Here is an 18,136-nt window from a genome sequence, read left to right as displayed (position 1 = left end):
GGAACGTCGCTGTCGCGTTTCCCACGACTCCGCACTTCTACCAGAGATGTCCGTGACTACCCTGGGTGTGGGTGGCGCGTTTTGCACGCGCATGGCGCGACTGGTGCACTGGTCACAGACACTCTCCTGCCGTGCAATGCACACGGCACCAGCAACCGCCTCCGCCACGACCACCAACGTCCTCGAACGGGCATATGTCGATCTGTCTGCTCGACGTGGTTTACTCGCCGTCTCCGGACCAGACGCGACACGATTTTTGAACGGCCTGGTGACGAATATGCCACTGCCTGGCGAGCGGGAAGGCGTGTACTCTATCTTTCTCAACGTGCGGGTAAGTATTGGTTGCTTCTACATTCAAGCATCCATTACTAATCCTCGCACATAGGGACGGATTCTGTATGACGTCTTCATATACCCTGCTGCGCACAACAAACGGTGGATGCAGATGGCGGCAGTAGCTGAACAGAACACGGCATTTGCGCCCGCCGCCGACGAAGCTGACCGTGACGGCGCAACCTACCTTGTCGAGCACGACCGCGCAGTCGCAAAGGAGTTATTCACATACCTGAAATTTCGCAAACTTCGAGACAAGGTCAACCTTCGTGCAGTTAATGACTGGCGTGTGTGGTTTGCATGGGAAGACCCTGTCGAGAATACACGCGAGCGACACCTCACATCACAGCCAACGACTCTGGATCTTGACCCCATGCTCCGCCGAGCTCCACCGTTCATTGGGGCTACCGATCCACGCGCACCAGGAATGGGCGCGCGCGTTGTGCTTTCAATGGATGCAGATAGCCCTTTGTGGCCGTTGGGAGTGTACGAAGACGGCCGGGTGTCTGCATTCGAGCCGACCAATCTGGAAGCATATGATGCGCGGCGGTATACGTTCGGCGTGCCGGAAGGCGTCGCGGACCTTGTCCCAGGCGAAACGTTACCAATGGAAGCATGCGTGGACATGATGGGCGGCATTAATTTTGGCAAGGGCTGCTACGTCGGTCAGGAGCTCACTACGCGTGCGAAACGCGTAGGCGTGACGCGGCGGCGGATCGTACCGTTTGTGCTGTACGATGAGAAAGAGCATGTGGAGCAACAGCTGCTCGAGGTCGACAATGCCGCTGACGGTGTGCGTTGGAATTGTGCTGGTGTAGATCGCAAGGCGCCGATCTTGGCGGCAGAAACGATGCCGACGTTCAACTCGCGCGGGGAAGTGTCAAATAGTGTCGGTGCGGTGCTGTCGCGGTTCCACAACGTCGGTTTGGCGCGTGTGCGACTAGATCGCGTGGTGCTGGACGGGGTATCCGAGCAGGAGGAGAAAAAGGAGAAGTATTACGTCGTGCCGAGTGACGGTAAGGGAAAGTTGCTCGTGGACGAGAAGGCCGTCCGCGAGCGACGGCTCATGGTGAAGATGTTTCGTCCGTACTGGTGGTACGAAGAGGAGGAGGTCTCCGCGCACTAGCAGTGCCTGTACAATATACACACATATATAATGCACATACAAATACAGATAAACTGAGGATCATAGATAAGGAATGGATAAGTTGCTGACACTGCAGTCGCGTAGCCCGGGCTTAGCGAGAGCCAGACACAGACCAGCTTAATATATTCTCGAATCTCGACTCTTCGAGTGCTCCGCCTCGCCGTTCCCGCTCCACAGCCAGTCCTCCCAATTGCCCCGCGAATTCCCGCCAGAGCTACTAAGCATGTCGAAGACGACCATCCGCCTCGGCTCCCGCAGCTCAAGCCTTGCGGTTGCGCAGACCGAGATTGTGGTAGAGCGTCTGAAGGCCGCACACCCGGACTACGAGTTCGAGATAGTGACCAAGAACACACTCGGCGACCAGGTCCAGAGCAAGGCACTCTACGCATTCGGCGGTAAGTCAGTATGGACGACTGAACTCGAAGAGCTCCTCACTGGCGAAAATGGCGGCATCCATATGATTGTGCATTCGCTGAAGGGTGCGTGAGCATTGTTGATGAATCCAACCCGGTGTTGCGTGGTACTGACATAGACAGACGTCCCCACGTCCCTGCCCGAGCAATTTGAGCTTGCTGCAATTCTCGACCGGGCCGGTAAGTGTTCTTTCCCGAAGATCGTGTGTCGTGGAGAATGGACGGCGCTGATTGAGCCAACAGACCCCCGCGATGTGCTGTGTGTGCGTTCAGACTTCCCGTACAAGACTCTGGCAGAACTGCCCGCGGGCAGTGTCGTCGGCACCTCCTCCATTCGGCGATCGGCTCAGCTGCGTAGACACTATCCTGGCTTGGAATTCAAGATCGTGCGAGGAAATATGTACGTTTTGGCATGAATGGTGGTGAAGAGCAGGTTGCTAACCCCTGCAGCAACACACGGTTGGCGAAGCTCGAAGACAAGACACTAGGCTACACTTGCATCATTCTTGCGGCTGCTGGTCTGCTGCGTCTCAACCTCGACGCACACATTACTCAATACCTCGACGCCCCCGAGTCGCTCTACGCCGTCGGCCAGGGTGCGCTTGGTGTTGAGGTGAGACGCGGCGACGTGCTCGTGCAGAGCTTGCTTGCAGGAATTAAGGATATGCGCACGACGTTTGCATGCACTGCTGAGCGCAGTCTGTTGCGGCGACTTGAGGGAGGCTGCTCCGTTCCGCTCGGAGTCGAGACCACCGAGACCGAGCTTGGCGAGTTGAAGATGCATTCGCTGGTGACCAGCGTTGACGGCGTCGACGCAATTGAGAGTACGCTTGTCGAGAAGGTCAGCACGGAGGCCGAAGCAGAGGCATTTGGCGAGAAGCTTGCGGAGCAGCTGCTTGCACTTGGTGCGGGCAAGATTTTGGAAAAGATTAATTTTGATAAGCTGCAGCAGTCATAGACGATTGGAGCTGAGGGTTGAACGCGCGGTGCGAATTGGAATGCACGCAATAATATGCAATGACACAGTGCGAGGCGATGTACTGGTATGTGTAGTATAATGAACATCATGGAATTGTATTACGGGCGCGATGTGCATGTGGAGAATGGAAGACAAACACCGTTCAGGCACGACTGTATTTAAGAGCATGGAGAGGATTGGATGGATAACGTGAGTATATACTATGTGGCCATGCGGATCGTCTGTAGTTGTACAGCGCAGGTATGCAGTGTTGGTGGTGGTGATCCGTCGACGAGGGAGTTGTGTGCTATCGGTGTCGTCTTCTTGCTCGCTCTATTTATTCGACTTCTCGCTGCGACAACCGAAGCTTCTCGGTCGCGGCCTTGTTAAGCGCATATCCGCCTAGACCAAAAATGCCAGACATGACCGCGGTGCCGGCAAGGTACGACGGAATGCCCTCACTCGCGATGGTGCGGCCAGTGAGACCGAGGTGCATGAACCGGGTGAAGGCGCCTGCACAGTGACCCGCGTGTCAGCGCCAGCAATCGGAAAGCATGGTTATACTCCACACAAAACCTACCAAGCGCGCAGTAAGCGAGGATCGACGGGGCCATTGCTGTGCGTAAGGAGCGGTTGGCACGGTGGTGATGGGTGTTGAGCAACCTCGAAATTGGTGCTTTTTGCGGACGCACGAATTTCCGGGACGATGATTGGCCGCTTTCATCCGGGTAACTGGCACAATATCACGAACAATCATCCAGCAGCTCCACGCAGCGTTCACAGATCACGCATGATCGCGCGAGCAGGATTGACAGAAAGGTATTAGGCAATGATAGATTTTGCAAGCAATAGTATAAGTCTTCTTTGAGTTGAGTGGTCAGCTGAGCACGAGGAGGGCTCATTGCAAAGCTTCTCGCGAAACTAACCGCCATTTGGACAAAGCGCTTCCCAACTGTCAGAAGAAATTCACAACCACACCGCCATTACTCACATACACCTACGATGCCCGACCTCGACCCCCAGGCGCTGAAGGCCCAGAAAAAGGCCGAGAAGGCCGCGCGCCGCGCGGCCAAGGTCACCGCATTAGGCAAATCGTCCACACGCCCCGATCCGTCACCACAATCGGCCGCTGCTGGCGCGAACGTTGGAGGGCAAGCCTCAAATGCGCAGGGCATGTCAACGCCTGCAAAAGGCCACGGAAAAAAAGTCCCTATTGTTGCTGGAGGAAACTCAAACGCTGCTGGCGGCGCTGCTACGACAAGCGACGGTGGAGACGGCAATCGTCCGTCGACTGCTGACCGGAGCAGTGCGTTTGATCTTGCCGACAAGCGTGTTGGTTTGTTCCGCCACCTTGAGGCCGCGCAGCGACCACTAGGAGCAGATGCATCGCGAGATATTCACCCGGCGGTGCTCTCGCTGGCGCTACAGTTTGCGTCGCATACGATCCTGGGATCTTCTGCGCGGGGTATCGCTACGCTGCGAGCGTTTCAGGCCGTCGTGAGAGACTACCGCACACCAGCAGGAACTGTATTGTCGCGCAACCTGACAATCCACCTGTCGCGACAGATTGACTTTCTAAAGACGGCACGGCCATTGTCGGTGACCATGGGCAACGCCATTCGATGGCTGAAGCAGCAGATTTCGATTGTCTCCCTTGAGACCTCGGATGAGCGCGCGCGTGACGATCTGGTCCAACAGATCGAGACATTTATCAGAGACAAGTTCGTTGTCGCGGACCGTGTCATCGTGCATGCTGCAACACCGCTCATCACGCCAGGGTCGACGGTGCTCACGTTCGCATGCTCGGCCGTCGTCGAGCAGATTCTCCTCGATACCGCCGCTCACGGCACTCCGTTCTCAGTGGTCGTTGTCGATTCGCGGCCGCTGTTTGAGGGTAAGCATACTCTCCGGCGGCTTGCTGACGCCGGAATCCCCTGCGAGTACGTGCTGCTCTCAGGACTGTCCTATGTTCTCGACACTGTATCCGCCGTGTTTCTTGGCGCGCACGCCGTACTTTCGAACGGGCAACTGTACTCCCGCGTCGGTACCGCACTAGTGGCAATGTGCGCGACGCGGAAAAACATTCCTGTGATTGTCTGCTGCGAGTCAATCAAGTTCTCAAACCGCGTGCAGCTCGACGCGGTCACCGTTAACGAGCTCGGCAACCCGGACGCGCTTGTGTCGCTCACTGCCGCTGACACCGCTGACGACGCAGCCGCCAACACTGTCTCTGCGCATCCAAAACCGGGGCCATTGAAAGACTGGCGGACGCAGCCGAATCTCAAGCTCCTCAACATCATGTACGACCTTACGCCCTCTGAGTACATCAAGAAAATCGTAACCGAAGTTGGCACACTTCCTGCGTCATCGGTCCCGGTGGTGCTACGCGAATACAGCTAGATTGTTATGAGTAAGATAATAGAAATCGGATTCATACCCACGAGCATGCATTGCAAGCGCTAAATGTATCAATTTGTGATGTGTGTATATGTACAATATGCCTGTTTCCTGTCCCTCATTCCTCTAAACCGGCGGTGGTTGCCGCCATGGCCGTGCCAGCTGCTTCAGACTACAATGACTAGTTAGTTCTCGTTTCTCCAGGCCTAAATAGCCCCTTCTCAAACTCACTTTTCTCCGGTCTTGACGACAGTAATTCGAATCATCCGCGGGTCAACCGATAGCAATTCATAGATATCATTCTGCACTTTTGCACTGGAGACAAAAATCATCGAGAAGTGGTTGCCTGCGAAGTGGAGCTGCTGGTGCTTGCCGACCACGTGCGGCAGGAACTGGCGACCGAGCCAGTTCGTGCTGCGCACGACGCCGCCAGATTTGACCACCATCGAGCCCATTGTGCGGACGAGACTGTTTGAGTAAGCGTCACCGGTCTTCTAAAGAAGAAGGAGTGCGCGGGCAAACATACTCACGGACTTCCTTCATGTTGCTCACGCGTGCAATGCCAATAAGTTCGTACAACATCGCGCCGACTGTGTGTATCTCTCGTGCGCTGGGGAGCGCGATGAGAATGGCGAATGTGTTAAAGAGTGTTGCTTCACTGATGTAGATCGTTGTTGATGTCGCGTGAGGTCGCTGCGGCCGAAAATTTCCCGCAACGCACTTCACGATCCTTTGGGAGAAAAGACAGTCGTGATGTGTTGTGTACCGCGCACAACGCCGGCGAGCTCTCGTTCAAGTTCTCGGCCGGCTAAATGGCGCATTTCAAGAGACGACACAATATCGCACATGCTCGAGCGCAAGTGCATCACCGGACCGCCGACATCGCGCGCCTGCTCGAGCATTACGCTGCCGACGACATCTACCTCATGGACGAGACGTGAATGCTTTACACGCAGGGCGACCTCTCGCGCGCGTCAGCGCCGTGCGCAAGCAGACGCTCGCCGTCGCGACGTGCGTCGACGCCGCCGGCACCCATAAGCTCCAGCCCTGGGTCTGCTGCGTGCCGCACCCGCGCTGCTTCAAGACCACGAACCTACCGCGCATGCCCTGCTGCTACATGTGCAGCAAGAAGCTCTACATGACCGCGACCATGTTTGCCGACTACACGCCCTGATTCGATGTGCAGATGAGTGGCCGCAAGGTCGTGCTTGTCGCCGACTTCGCGCCAGCGCACGCCCGTGCACGTCCTGCGCGCGCGCGGCACCGTCGAGAGCTCCGTCGTCGTGTTTTTTGCCCGACCTGCTCGCAGATCCCCTGTCGCTGCTGCCGCAGCACATCGTGCACCCCACCTTGGCCCACCGCACGCGGATCTTCAAGGACCGCCTCTGCAAAGAGCTCTTTGCGCTCGTCAGCGCGCAGCTCAAGTGCGTGTGGCCAGAGGTTCCCGGTGCGGTCCCCGGTGCGGTCGCGCGGTGTTTCACCTCAACGTTCACTGCGCCATGACGGTGTTTGCGGATACGTCGGCGCAGCTGCTTGCGGACGCCGTGTCGCGCGGCGTGTCCTATGTCGGAGTTTTTGAAGGGCCATCGTCAGATACTCACATCTAAGTCGGAGCCTGAGATGCTGAGGCTTCCGCCGCCACCGGTGCCGTCTCCGCCGCTGCTGCTGCTGATGGCGCCGTCTGAAGTTATGGAATCGGAGCAGTCAGTGCAGGTGGACCAAGGACTACTACCGTCGCTACTAGCCACCTCCCGCCGGGCCACCACCTCCGCTACCTCGTCCACCACTAGACACAGCTGCAACTACGCACAACTCATCCACCGCCAACACGTATAACACGTCAGCAGGAGCAGGAGCTGCGACAGCAGCAGCTCCACGACACCTCTGCCGTGATCGCGTGCATTCTGCGGGCCTGTACGGAAGCGCGGAGTCTCGCGCAGGCCGAGCAAGAGTGCTTGCTGCGCGGCGTCGGCTCCGCGACACGTCTGACGACGACGTGGAGGTTGCGCTGGACGAGGATTACAACTTTGACGGTCCGGATACCAGCAGCATGGACGAGCCAGCGTGGGACATGGCGGAGATGCTCAACGACACCGCGACGCGGCCGCCGCGGTCGTCAACCGCATGCGTGTTCATGATGTGCGTGCTGGATCGGTTGCTCCTCACGGCAACGGACTCGGGTACCCGCCCGACTTTCTCGAGTCGCTGCGCAAGCTGCGCGGCGTTGTGGACCAGCACTTTGCGCCATACTTTTTCCGGTGAGCTGAAATTGAGGTGCATATATTATTAGAGACGGCGTCGGGAGCTTATCCTCAAAGTCGCGTTTCTGCGAGATGCAGGAGAAGGTGTGTTGTGAGTTACTTGTAGAACATTAGTGTCGGTTATTAGGACTAGTATGACTGAGGCTTGTTCTAACTGTCTGACAAATTAGGTTTTCGCGGGTCGCGCGCTCTCGGCGCCACGACAAACGACTATCTAGCTGCGTGGTTGCGCCAACATGACAACATCACCTCTGATTGCGCGAAGATTCCCATGATTTCCTCGTTCGAGTGCATGGGGCATCAAGTTGGAACTGCGCGAATCATGAGCGCCTTTGTGGGTAATCCATTCAGCATGGCCCTGCGCATGGACAGCGCACCCAGTGTGATGGCAGACCATACGGACCGTTGAACTGTGCTGCATGGATTGGGAATTAAGCTGGCGGAGCCTGCCCCGGGGGTCCATGCCGTTAGTTTTTGCAAGAAGACGTACGGCACGCTGCGCCAAGGGCGTACGTGCTTGCGGCGCGCTGCGCTAAGGGCGTACGCATTTGCGGCGACCCGAAGCGGCTCTACACTACAGTCGCTCGAGTCGTCTGCTCCATACTTCTCTCGCACTTGCAGCAATGCCCGCCACCCCCCAGCACGAGATGCCAGTGGAGGTTAACATCGCCTCGACCGCGCCGGAGGTGGTGCACTGGTCCGAGGCGCCAATGGTGGCCAATGCTTCGACCGCACCGGAGGTGGTTCACTTGTCCGAGGCACCCATGGTCGTTGATATTGACAAGGAGACGGCGCCAATCATGCTCGGGAATAAGACCGCTGTGCCGGAGAAGAGGACGAGTCGCCGTATCTGTGGTATGAACCTCATCGTGTTTTACTGTGTGCTCGGAGCAATCGCTATCATTGCAATTGCTGTCGGCGTCGGTGTTGGGGTTGGCACGAGATCGAACCAACCAGGCCATTCTACGACCTTCGCAGTCACTGTCACGTCTTCTATGACCTCCGGGATCACTGTAATGACTTCTACGACCTCCTTAGCCACTGACACGCCTTCTACGACCTCCGGGATCACTGTAATGCCTTCTACGACCTCCTTAGCCACTGACACGCCTTCTACGACCTTCTTAGACACTGACACGCCTTCTACGACCTCGGTAGTCACTGTCACTTCTACCGTGCTTCCGATCACCTTCGAGAATGGCAGTCAGGAAATTTACATCAGGACCGAAGTTACCGAGCCTGCGGAAGATGACGACGACTATATGGCAGACTTTTGCATTCCCGACAGCAATATCATTCTTGAGCCAAACTTTGAAAGTTTCAGTGACTGGTATGACAGCTATTCATACGACGTTGACGACAATGAGCTATCCTGGACCACGGTTGACTGGGATGATGACACGAAATCGCATGGTGGATTCTATCTTAGCCAGACAACATCCCTTGTTGAATCTCCGCCGCATGTCTACCATGACATTAATACTGTGAGCTTCAATACGACATACCAGATAAAGTTCTCATTTAAGCTCGTCGTGACCTCCACTGTTGAAAATCCGGTGAGTGTTTGGTTCTATTTGCATCTAGCGCATGAACTAACTTGACAGTATCTCAATGAGTCCCTTCAGGCATATATGGGCATGGGTGGTTTATTCAATACCGACACTGATTTTGACGAAGACGGTGGTACCATTGTCTGGTCTTACAATCTCTCGCAGGCTGATGCTCGCTACTCTACGTATAATGATTCGACCGTGACAGTGTATGACTCGTTTACATCCCTAGGCTATAATGATAGTGACACTGCAAGCCATATTCGTGTCTACATCAAGAGCGATGCTACAAATATCACGACTTATTTATATTCTTTTGCTGTGTATAATGACACAGATTCTACTTGCACAACTGCAGATCCAAACTATCCTCTATCTGATGTTTTATACTAGTTATTGTGCTGAATCATTATCTGTTTTAACAGATGTATTGAAGGGTAGCTTGCGTGAAGATTAAGGTATACATCATAACATCACAAACGATGTCAAGCATATTTGGTCGTCGCGCGTTTCATTTCACATCTTGTCAGTACTGTACTTGCAGGCTCCGACCCAGGTAAGGCAAGCACATCATCGACGACGAAGTGCCCGGGCTGCCTGACTGCGCTATACTGCGTGTACCGTGGGTTGGAGTAGTTACTTGGACTCCAGCAAGAAGTCTGACGCGCTTCAGATCAGATTTCGCTTGCACGACCATCCTTGACAAGATCGCTCTCAAGCAGCATTCAAAAAGGGTCTCCCTTATATTCGATCTTGAACCTTGTTTTCTTCATTCCGATTTAGAGGCACATGCGAGCGCTGTCGAGGCTCATGCCTGCCGTCGCCAGACTCCCGGCAACCACGCCTCCGGGAAGTGCGCGACACTCTCAGTCCTCGTGTTACACCTCTCTACAACACCTGCAATGCTGAAGATCGAGTCCGCGCAGTGTGAGTGCATAGAGGTACTGCCAGGAGCGCACAACGCACTAGTAGAGGCCAGCAAGCGTCTCGATCTGCATGTCGCCATCGCCCAGCCCTTACTCGCGGCCGTGTTGCCATCTACGAGACTAGAAATTTTATGAGACCACAGTTACACACTGCGTACTACATCCACACCACGTCCGCCAGCATCGCCGTACGGCTTGGAACTATCGTCTGCAGTAGCGTGTATTATTTTACGGTGGCATGAGTAGGTTCTTGGATGCTTGCAATTAATTGCCTAGAGAGTCCTCTTCTCACCACGAATGGAGGTGCCCTGCTGCTCCAGGCGATGGCGGACATAGAAGTTCCAAAGTGTGTAAGCCTGTAGGCTCCTCTGTGGAGACTTGACACCATCAAGAACATCAGCATGATAGATGGGCTACGACATTGTAGGTTGACTGTGGGCAGAGGCGGAATACAATGCAGGTGAGAGCCTAGGCAAGGAGACTGAAAAAGTCTGTGGGCGGAGTATGAGAGCTATAGAGAGCATGACCCCTGGGTCAGGGGGTATAAAAGCCGGGTCCAGGACGCGTTGTCGCATGCTTACGCATTGTGCAGAGCTTTCACCACCAACTGTCACTATATGCTCTGGTCACCTACAAGTTGGACCATAGTACACGGTCCAAACTGTTAGTATTGATAAAGCGCTGCAGCGTTAATTTGGTCATTCTACTCGTGGTGCGCAAGTCATCGGGGAAAAAATGGCATATTTCATCTAGTTAAGTAAAGCTTTATTTTGCAATATTAAAGTTCTGTGAAGCCGCACCCCTGAGTTCCCTGCAGCGCTACAGCGATGATGTCGACGTTCCAAATACCTACTACCCGGGACAGGACGACGATATTGGCAGCCCGATATCAATACCGGACGCTTATAACGAGGATACACCTCCCCCAGAGCTTGTTACTCAGCAGAGGAGAGGTTGAACGAATCAGAGGAACCGAGAGTCAGAAGCTAACACCTTCAGTTGGGTGTTGCCTTCTCTTGTGACGGCATATGCTCCCTGGAATGAGAAGTGCAATAGCAGCAAGATTTTTACTGCATTTGACGAGAGCCTTCTACCTTCGACTGTTTACTTGTTTGCTTTACACAGGTGAAGCAGGTGCGGATTATGGAGTCGGCAACACTGATTGAGACGGCGGTATTTTCAAATATACCAGACCATCAAGATGGCATTTGAGATCGGGCTTCTTCAGACAGCAGACTGGTAACTCATCGACGGCTCCATACCGTCACTTGCTTCATCCGCTGAGCAGATGCACAGGGCATTGGAGTGTAAGTACAGGTGGAAACTTCCTGAATTCCGGCGATCCATTGCGCGTGCACTGTACGACATTTCTGAGGTCTACTTGCAAGTGGTTCAGCTGTCTGAGGCATTACTGAGTAAGATACCCATTTCAGATTTCCCTCCTGATTATATAGTAATAAATGTGCTTCAAACTAGTTCTATTGTAGACACTAGTGACCCTAACCAGTTTAACACCTCTACACCAAGTCATTTCCTGCCCAGTATGCGTTGCAACTACGGATATAGAGAAAAGAGAGAATCCTGCAGTTATTTGTATTGATGGAAACTTCCGATTGTACCATGAAGACAGAGTTTCAGCGCAGCTGAGCATCAGCAGATGCGAGCCAACTGTGCCATACTTCCGAAATGTGCCAGCGCAAACATACAGTGATACACAACAAAATGCAGCTTGCGGCAACAAACTTGCAGCTGCGCGCGCGCCCCGGACAAAAAGCCATTGCGGTCAAGGGTCCGAAAATGGCAGGGCATGGCGCGGTCAACGTTGTCTGCCGTCACGGCATTTCCTCAGCGCACAGGGATCTCATGTCCAGTGGTGAGCCAAAGAGAGAGCTGTTTGGGGTATTAGACTATGTTGTAGAGTCCTCAATGGAGATTAAAAAGTGGGGTCTAACGTATGATATTGCATGCAGATATCCCAATGCAATCCAAGTATGCTGATTTATTAACCTAAATCAGACCGGAGTGCTAACTACCTATCCGGAATAGGCAGACAGCAAGAATATTAGCATCAGCAAAACAGTTCGGTCATTTCACATATATGCACACGAGATCCAATGCCGAGTCAAGTTCCACACAAGTGTTGCTGGCCTTGGCAGAAGTGACGGTGAAGGTGTGGACGAAGACTGGTCCTCAAAGAGCTTCCTGGTGGCCGCAGTACGAAAAGCCAACAAATGCCACCGTTGGCAGATGCTGCAAACACAGTCACTGATGCTGCAAACACAGTCACTGCTGGAGATTCTCAAGAAGTGGCAGCAACTAGGCTCATCACTTGCAGAAAAAATCAGACATTAGCACTGCATGCCAAGCATGTTAGAGAGTTTCGGCAATCGATCAGGTCCACCGATTTCCTTCATATGCAGATCCTTGATCAGGCAGCAGTGATACAGCAGCACCGGCAGTCGCTCTATTCGCATATCAAGTTGTTCCGGATGCTGAAGAAGCTGGATGAGATCGAAGGAAGTGCATGGAAATCATAATCAAGGTAGCACAATTGCTGATATCATGCATCAGTGGGAACACCACAACAACAACGGACCAAGAGCAAGCATGATCGAACGAGCGCGCGTACCACCAGCCCTATGGGCAGTCAACGGGGGCGACTACCAGCGGTATGAGGAAGCAGATGTACTTATGGAAGTCACAAATGTGAGTATCTGCCAAAAATTAGCGTATAGGCAATGAACTAACACATACCAGTTGCGCAAGCAGATCCGGGATCAGGTCATCGTGTGCCTGCTTGAGCATGACGCAATGGAGCCCGTCAGGAGAGCGCAAGAGCCAACAGCACTTGAGCGTGATTGTCAAGCGAGGTCAAAAGCTGTGGTCAGTAATTGTTCAATACAACGATCGAGCTAGATATTTTCAAGAACAATGTGAGTAGCATGACCTCTGATCAATGTCACAGGAGCTAACATACCATGCATAGACAAAGTACGATCTTGAAAAGATGATCTTCCGAAATGACCATAGTAAGCCCAGCTTCGCTGACAACATCGCGGATGCCTATGACCATTTTGTATTAACATGCCTTGAAGGTTACGAGGTATTGGATGGTGCTCGCAAGGAATGGTCGCGGGACAAGAATCTCCGCGCGACCATGACGATTACTGCCAGGAACAAGGGATGCGTAAAGGAACTGACAATTCTGCGTGCGGAGATGCCGCGATTTGTGCGATGGACAATCAACGCATTTAAGAGCCATACGGAGCGCATGTGCTCGGCAGAGGTCGATCGAATGACGGACAGATCAGCGATGGAGCTGTGTGACCTGGTTCGCGACATAATCAAGTGCAGCCGACGTCGTGACAAGCAATCCAATCAAGCGGCATTTCGTAAGTCAATGCATGTACGAAAAAATCGGCAGATAAGCTGCTTAAGTTCATAGCTTCTGTGTGCAGAGCAGACTTTCTCCGAGAGCTCACCGCTGCCGGAAATGATGTGCTGGATGCGCTGAGATATCACGAGGGCATCTGTCGATCGAGCGGGACGGCGATGATGGCGATGGGGGCAGCAACGATACTGCCGCGGTGGGCGCAAGAGGGGCGCTGGACGAGGACGTGCTTGGTGATAGCGATGAAGTTGAGATCGAGAGTGATGGCGACGAGAGTGAGGTAGAGGAGAACACGGAATGCGGAAGTGTGAGAGATTTGAGGTAGTGACGTCAGTGTACTGTTTGCATCAGCTAAATTCCAACGCTTACAGATGTTACGGGACTGAGGGTGTTGTGGAGGCGGACGTTGGAAAAGTAGCAGAGCCGACGCAGGCGCAGAGCGCGGGCTACAGGCATGAGCACCTACGACAGCAGTACGCTTTCGCCTGCAATCAACACCAGTCATGAGTTTTGACCGCGAGTTAGACTGTATGTGTCTCTCTGGTCTCCATATTCGTTACCGCGAGATTGGCGCACTAACTGGTTCACTACAGCGCAGCTCGAGTTTGCCGGATCAAGCAATGTCGATGTGTAAGTCCCCCCTCATTCCAGCCGCGCTGGTTCATATAGCTCACTGTAAACGTCACCAGTGTCCCTACATGTAAGTGCTCAGAACCATGCATATTAGGATGTTACGGTAACTCACGCAACTACGTTGAAAAGTTGAGGCTATGGGCCTCAAAGGTGGGTTGGCGACTTGTCATGCTACTCTGCACTCCTTACCTTAATTAACTCTGTACCAGAGGACTTGTTACGAGGAATATACGCATATGGCTTCGAAACACCAAGTGCAGTCCAGAGTCGTGCTATTGTTCAGATCTTGAAAGGAAAAGGTGCGCATTCTCTCCCCGTCGCGCTCACTGACATCTCTAACGCCATCAGATACCATTGCCCAAGCACAGTCCGGTACCGGTAAGACCGCTACGTTCTCCATTTCAATACTCCAGGTGTGTGCAGTCCCATAGAGCGGGTCTTTCAACTCGACTAATCTGTACCAGACCATCGACACAAAAGTTCGAGAAACGCAAGCCTTGATCCTTTCGCCGACCCGCGAACTCGCAGTCCAGATCCAGAACGTCGTGCTCGCGCTCGGTAACTATATGAACGTACAATGTCACGCTTGTATCGGCGGCACTTCTGTTGGCGAGGATATACGCAAGCTCGAGTACGGCCAGCACGTCGTTTCCGGCACACCAGGCCGCGTGGCCGACATGATAAGACGACGCGCGCTGCGCACTCGGCATATTAAGATGCTCGTTCTTGACGAGGCCGACGAGTTGCTCGACCAGGGATTTAAAGACCAGATATATGATGTCTACAGATACCTCCCGCCTACGGCGCAGGTCGTTGTCGTGTCTGCGACTCTGCCTCACGATGTACTGGAGATGACTGCAAAGTTCACGACAGAGCCTACGCGCATCCTGGTCAAGCGCGACGAGCTTACGCTGGAAGGCTTGAAGCAATACTTCATCGCCGTCGAGAAGGAGGACTGGAAATTCGACACTCTCTGCGACTTGTACGAGACGTTGACAATCACACAAGCTGTTATCTTCTGTAACACGCGGCGTAAGGTGGACTGGCTTGCCGAAAAGATGCGCGAGGCGAACTTCACCGTCGCTTCAATGCACGGTGATATGCCGCAGAAGGAACGCGACGTGGTGATGCAGGATTTTCGACAGGGAAACTCCCGCGTGCTTATCTCCACCGACGTCTGGGCCCGTGGCATCGACGTGCAGCAGGTTTCTCTCGTCATCAACTACGACCTCCCACTCAACCGCGAGAACTACATCCACAGAATTGGCCGTTCTGGCAGATTCGGCCGAAAAGGTGTCGCCATCAACTTCGTCACCACCGAGGACGTCTCTATCTTGCGAGATATCGAACAGTACTACTCTACCCAGATTGACGAGATGCCAATGAACGTCAGTGAAATGGTTTAAGGGTTCACTGCTTCCCCCTATTTGTAATTCTAGTTAGTTAATACGGCTTTTTGACGATTTTATCTCCTTAAATTAGGTAATAGTTAAATTACTGCTAAATTATCAGTCCAAGAGTTTTCTTACTTCCTCTTCTCTCTTGTCACCCTCCGCCTCACAAAAATTACATCAAAATAATGGAAAAAAACCATATTCTATCGCTTGCAACTCCCTACAAATAAAATGACGTCCACATAAGACTTGTTTCCGATTCCATGTGAGACAGCCGACAGTAAGTTTTCCAAAAGAGCGTCGCCGCCATGCTTGCAGCAATTAAACGAGTGTGATCATTAAAACAACATGCAATCACCGATCTTGACACTTCGCGAAATTCAAGCCATCTTCGCATCTATGGCCTCGATTCCCGTGTCATGCCAAAATAAATAACTTCATCCATGCATATATCCAACATATGCAAGACAGAAAAAAATAGCAAGGCAGAGGAAGGGCAAAGGTTAAAGAGGGTGATGGTCGCCGCCAATAGCTGTATCTTATAAATAAATGGTCACCTAACGATGCCTGAATCACCGCGACTCGTCCAGCATTTTCAAGACGCGTCCGGCAAGTGCAATGATCTCGGTTTCCGCTTCAGTATCTTCCATATCGATCAGATCGCCGTTGGCGGGTTGCTCGTGAGTGACTTCCCTTGCTGCGAGCATTTGTGCAGCAATCACGATATCCTGAGTCTTCTCGATGAGCCGAATAAGCGCTTTATCACCGCCTTCCATGAACTGCAACAGCGTCCAGGCGGCGATGTGCTCAAAAATCAGATCGTTGCTGTTCAAGAAGCGAATCAGGTACCCGCTCACGCCATCCGCCGGGCTCTCCCAAGTCTTGACAAACGGCGAATAATCCACGATCTTTGACGACAGATTACCGAGAGCTGCGCCGCTGTTGCCCTGCACTTCAGGGTTCGGCGACATCGTGAGCGGCAGGAGCACGTCAATGATGTTCATGGACAACAAGTACGCCTTTAACTCGTCGCTGAGAGCAAGCACGGCGATGCACGCCGTCATCTCACTTTGCACGCTACTCGGCGACGTGAGAACAAGACTGATACACTTATCGACCGCACCGGCCTCGACTATCGCCTTCTTATTGCGCTCGGAGCTTGCTGCGAGGTTGCGCAGTGTCGAGATGGCGTGGCACTGGATTTCCTCTTCGGTCGCGGGACTGCTTGCTGGAGTCGCCGCGTTCGCAGGGGCAACGCCAGTTTTCCGAAGAAGCGAGACGAGCGGCTTGAGGAACCCGGCCTCAATGATCGGCGATTCGTTGTCGGCGTGGATGGAAATATTACGGATGCATGCGACGGAGGACAATACGAGCTGCGGAACGTTGGACTGTAGGAGACGTAGCAGCGGAGAAAGACCGCCAGCCTGGACAATCTCCAGCTGGCATTTATCGTCGGACGCCAAGTTGCGCAGCGCAAGTGCGGCCTGGCACTGTACCTTTGTGGCACCAGTCGTCATCAGTCCGACAAGGCAAGACACGAGCTTTGGCTCGGTCTCTGCCAGTATTTTGCGGTTTGTGGCATCCACGGCAATGTTGCTCAGAGCAGTTGTGCAGTAGTACTGCACGTCGGCGTCAGGTGAGGTGAGCAGCGAGACTAGTACGGGTATCGCGCCCGCGTTGACGAGCTCTTGCCGGTTCTCATCGGAGTGTGTCATATTAAGAAGCGCACCTGTCGCATTTCGCTGCACACGACTATCCTTCGACTTTGCCAGCTTCGTCAGCGGCACGAGAGCGCCAGACCGCGCAATTTTGACCTTGTTCTCCTCATGCGTGGCGAGGTTCGTAATGCACCCAACAGCATTGCACTGAACCTCAACATTTGTCGACTGCATCTGCTTGATGAGAGGCTCGAGGCCGCCCATCTCCACAATTAGTAGCTTGTTGTCGTTGTTCACTGCCAAGTTCCCCAGCGCTGCGCTCGCCGCACGCTGAACTTCGAAGTCGGGACTCTGCAGAAGCAGCAAAATTGGCGAGAGCGTCTCCTCGTTCACGGCTTGCACATCTGCAACAATTGTTAGCTTATCGTAGCAGCATATGCTGATCGGCGTCGTGGCGAACTCGCCTTTCTCGGTTATCTCGGCGAACGCGAGAGCGGCGCTGCGCTGTAGGTCCACATTCGAAGAATATACGAGAGTCGTGAGGGCACGAAGAGGGCCAGAACTAAAAAAATCTTCTTCTCCGCGCTGTGTGGAGTGGTCAGTGAACTGCGGATAGGGCGGCGAAATGAAGGAAGCGATGACGACGACGATGCCAGAGAACAGACGCGCACCTCGACACAGAATACTCACGTTCTCAAGATAACGCAGCAGAACAGAGACTGCTTCGCGCTCGCTCTCTGCAAGCAGTGGAGCGTAGAGCTGGTCCTGTGATTGCCCTGTGGTGTACTCATGGGTCAGTGACAAATGCTATCGGGAAGCCCGATGGCCCAGCGGCGGGCTACGGCAAAAGAACAGACGCACTCACCCCCGCAGCAGCTACTGCAACAACCCATCGAACGCAGTAGGAAAGGGAGTGAGAGACGGGGGCCGTACGCGCGAGGAAAAACTGAAAGGGAGTGTGAAACCGAAGGCGGCGGTGATGATGGTGGTGGGAGGTGGAGACGATGAGCGCAGTGAAGGGCGCCCGGGGAAAGGGTGCGAACCGAGTTTATCTCCCACGTCTCTGCAGTCACTG

The 18,136-nt window shown here is 53.6% G+C and overlaps 9 protein-coding genes across 9 annotated transcripts; 6 read left to right on the top strand and 3 right to left on the bottom strand.

The window, feature by feature from the left end:
* Positions 1 to 3: 3 nt before the first annotated feature.
* Positions 4 to 1,524, top strand: V1518DRAFT_418293 (uncharacterized protein). Its single transcript, XM_066904503.1, has 2 exons — positions 4 to 331; positions 386 to 1,524. Exons 1-2 carry the CDS (start codon positions 47 to 49, stop codon positions 1,457 to 1,459), a joined length of 1,359 nt encoding a protein of 452 aa, XP_066759205.1. The 5' UTR covers positions 4 to 46; the 3' UTR covers positions 1,460 to 1,524.
* Positions 1,525 to 1,616: 92 nt separating this feature from the next.
* Positions 1,617 to 3,047, top strand: V1518DRAFT_418291 (porphobilinogen deaminase, dipyromethane cofactor binding domain-containing protein). Its single transcript, XM_066904502.1, has 4 exons — positions 1,617 to 1,959; positions 2,017 to 2,073; positions 2,137 to 2,293; positions 2,344 to 3,047. Exons 1-4 carry the CDS (start codon positions 1,704 to 1,706, stop codon positions 2,849 to 2,851), a joined length of 978 nt encoding a protein of 325 aa, XP_066759204.1. The 5' UTR covers positions 1,617 to 1,703; the 3' UTR covers positions 2,852 to 3,047.
* V1518DRAFT_418289 (uncharacterized protein) lies at positions 2,948 to 3,532 on the bottom strand. The gene is made up of 2 exons (XM_066904501.1): positions 3,432 to 3,532; positions 2,948 to 3,364 (listed from the first exon to the last, which is right to left on the bottom strand). Exons 1-2 carry the CDS (start codon positions 3,463 to 3,465, stop codon positions 3,189 to 3,191), a joined length of 210 nt encoding a protein of 69 aa, XP_066759203.1. The 5' UTR covers positions 3,466 to 3,532; the 3' UTR covers positions 2,948 to 3,188.
* Positions 3,533 to 3,632: 100 nt separating this feature from the next.
* On the top strand, positions 3,633 to 5,355 carry V1518DRAFT_418285 (uncharacterized protein). The gene has a single exon (XM_066904500.1). It carries the CDS (start codon positions 3,854 to 3,856, stop codon positions 5,249 to 5,251), a length of 1,398 nt encoding a protein of 465 aa, XP_066759202.1. The 5' UTR covers positions 3,633 to 3,853; the 3' UTR covers positions 5,252 to 5,355.
* V1518DRAFT_418283 (mitochondrial 37S ribosomal protein bS6m) lies at positions 5,281 to 6,073 on the bottom strand. The gene is made up of 3 exons (XM_066904499.1): positions 5,775 to 6,073; positions 5,480 to 5,716; positions 5,281 to 5,420 (listed from the first exon to the last, which is right to left on the bottom strand). The coding sequence occupies exons 1-3, from the start codon at positions 5,828 to 5,830 to the stop codon at positions 5,375 to 5,377; spliced, it is 339 nt and encodes a 112-aa protein (XP_066759201.1). The 5' UTR covers positions 5,831 to 6,073; the 3' UTR covers positions 5,281 to 5,374.
* A 795-nt stretch (positions 6,074 to 6,868) lies between these two features.
* On the top strand, positions 6,869 to 10,120 carry V1518DRAFT_406060 (uncharacterized protein; the record flags this gene model as incomplete). Its single annotated transcript, XM_066901942.1, has 11 exons — positions 6,869 to 6,961; positions 6,993 to 7,387; positions 7,541 to 7,593; positions 7,680 to 7,891; positions 7,946 to 8,018; positions 8,131 to 8,993; positions 9,018 to 9,065; positions 9,114 to 9,380; positions 9,418 to 9,496; positions 9,604 to 9,681; positions 9,711 to 10,120. 11 exons carry the CDS (start codon positions 6,869 to 6,871, stop codon positions 10,118 to 10,120), a joined length of 2,571 nt encoding a protein of 856 aa, XP_066759200.1.
* Positions 10,121 to 11,520: 1,400 nt separating this feature from the next.
* Positions 11,521 to 11,983, top strand: V1518DRAFT_374655 (uncharacterized protein; the record flags this gene model as incomplete). Its single annotated transcript, XM_066901469.1, has 2 exons — positions 11,521 to 11,767; positions 11,790 to 11,983. Coding segments are annotated over 2 exons (441 nt in total), but the record flags the coding sequence as incomplete, so codon positions are not given.
* Positions 11,984 to 13,769: 1,786 nt separating this feature from the next.
* Positions 13,770 to 15,524, top strand: V1518DRAFT_418267 (P-loop containing nucleoside triphosphate hydrolase protein). Its single transcript, XM_066904498.1, has 7 exons — positions 13,770 to 13,904; positions 13,970 to 14,006; positions 14,066 to 14,076; positions 14,139 to 14,159; positions 14,219 to 14,308; positions 14,358 to 14,422; positions 14,474 to 15,524. Exons 1-7 carry the CDS (start codon positions 13,880 to 13,882, stop codon positions 15,413 to 15,415), a joined length of 1,191 nt encoding a protein of 396 aa, XP_066759198.1. The 5' UTR covers positions 13,770 to 13,879; the 3' UTR covers positions 15,416 to 15,524.
* Positions 15,525 to 15,887: 363 nt separating this feature from the next.
* On the bottom strand, positions 15,888 to 18,101 carry V1518DRAFT_305229 (armadillo-type protein). The gene is made up of 3 exons (XM_066901102.1): positions 17,927 to 18,101; positions 17,526 to 17,837; positions 15,888 to 17,465 (listed from the first exon to the last, which is right to left on the bottom strand). The coding sequence occupies exons 1-3, from the start codon at positions 17,952 to 17,954 to the stop codon at positions 15,976 to 15,978; spliced, it is 1,830 nt and encodes a 609-aa protein (XP_066759197.1). The 5' UTR covers positions 17,955 to 18,101; the 3' UTR covers positions 15,888 to 15,975.
* Between the last annotated feature and the right edge of the window lie 35 nt (positions 18,102 to 18,136).

The sequence above is a fragment of the Limtongia smithiae genome (assembly GCF_038497785.1).
Source record: "Limtongia smithiae strain NRRL Y-17922 unplaced genomic scaffold V1518scaffold_7, whole genome shotgun sequence".
Taxonomy (NCBI): Eukaryota; Fungi; Ascomycota; class Lipomycetes; order Lipomycetales; family Lipomycetaceae; genus Limtongia; species Limtongia smithiae.
Note: the sequence above shows the minus strand (reverse complement) of the source record. Positions and strands in the feature narration are given on the sequence as shown.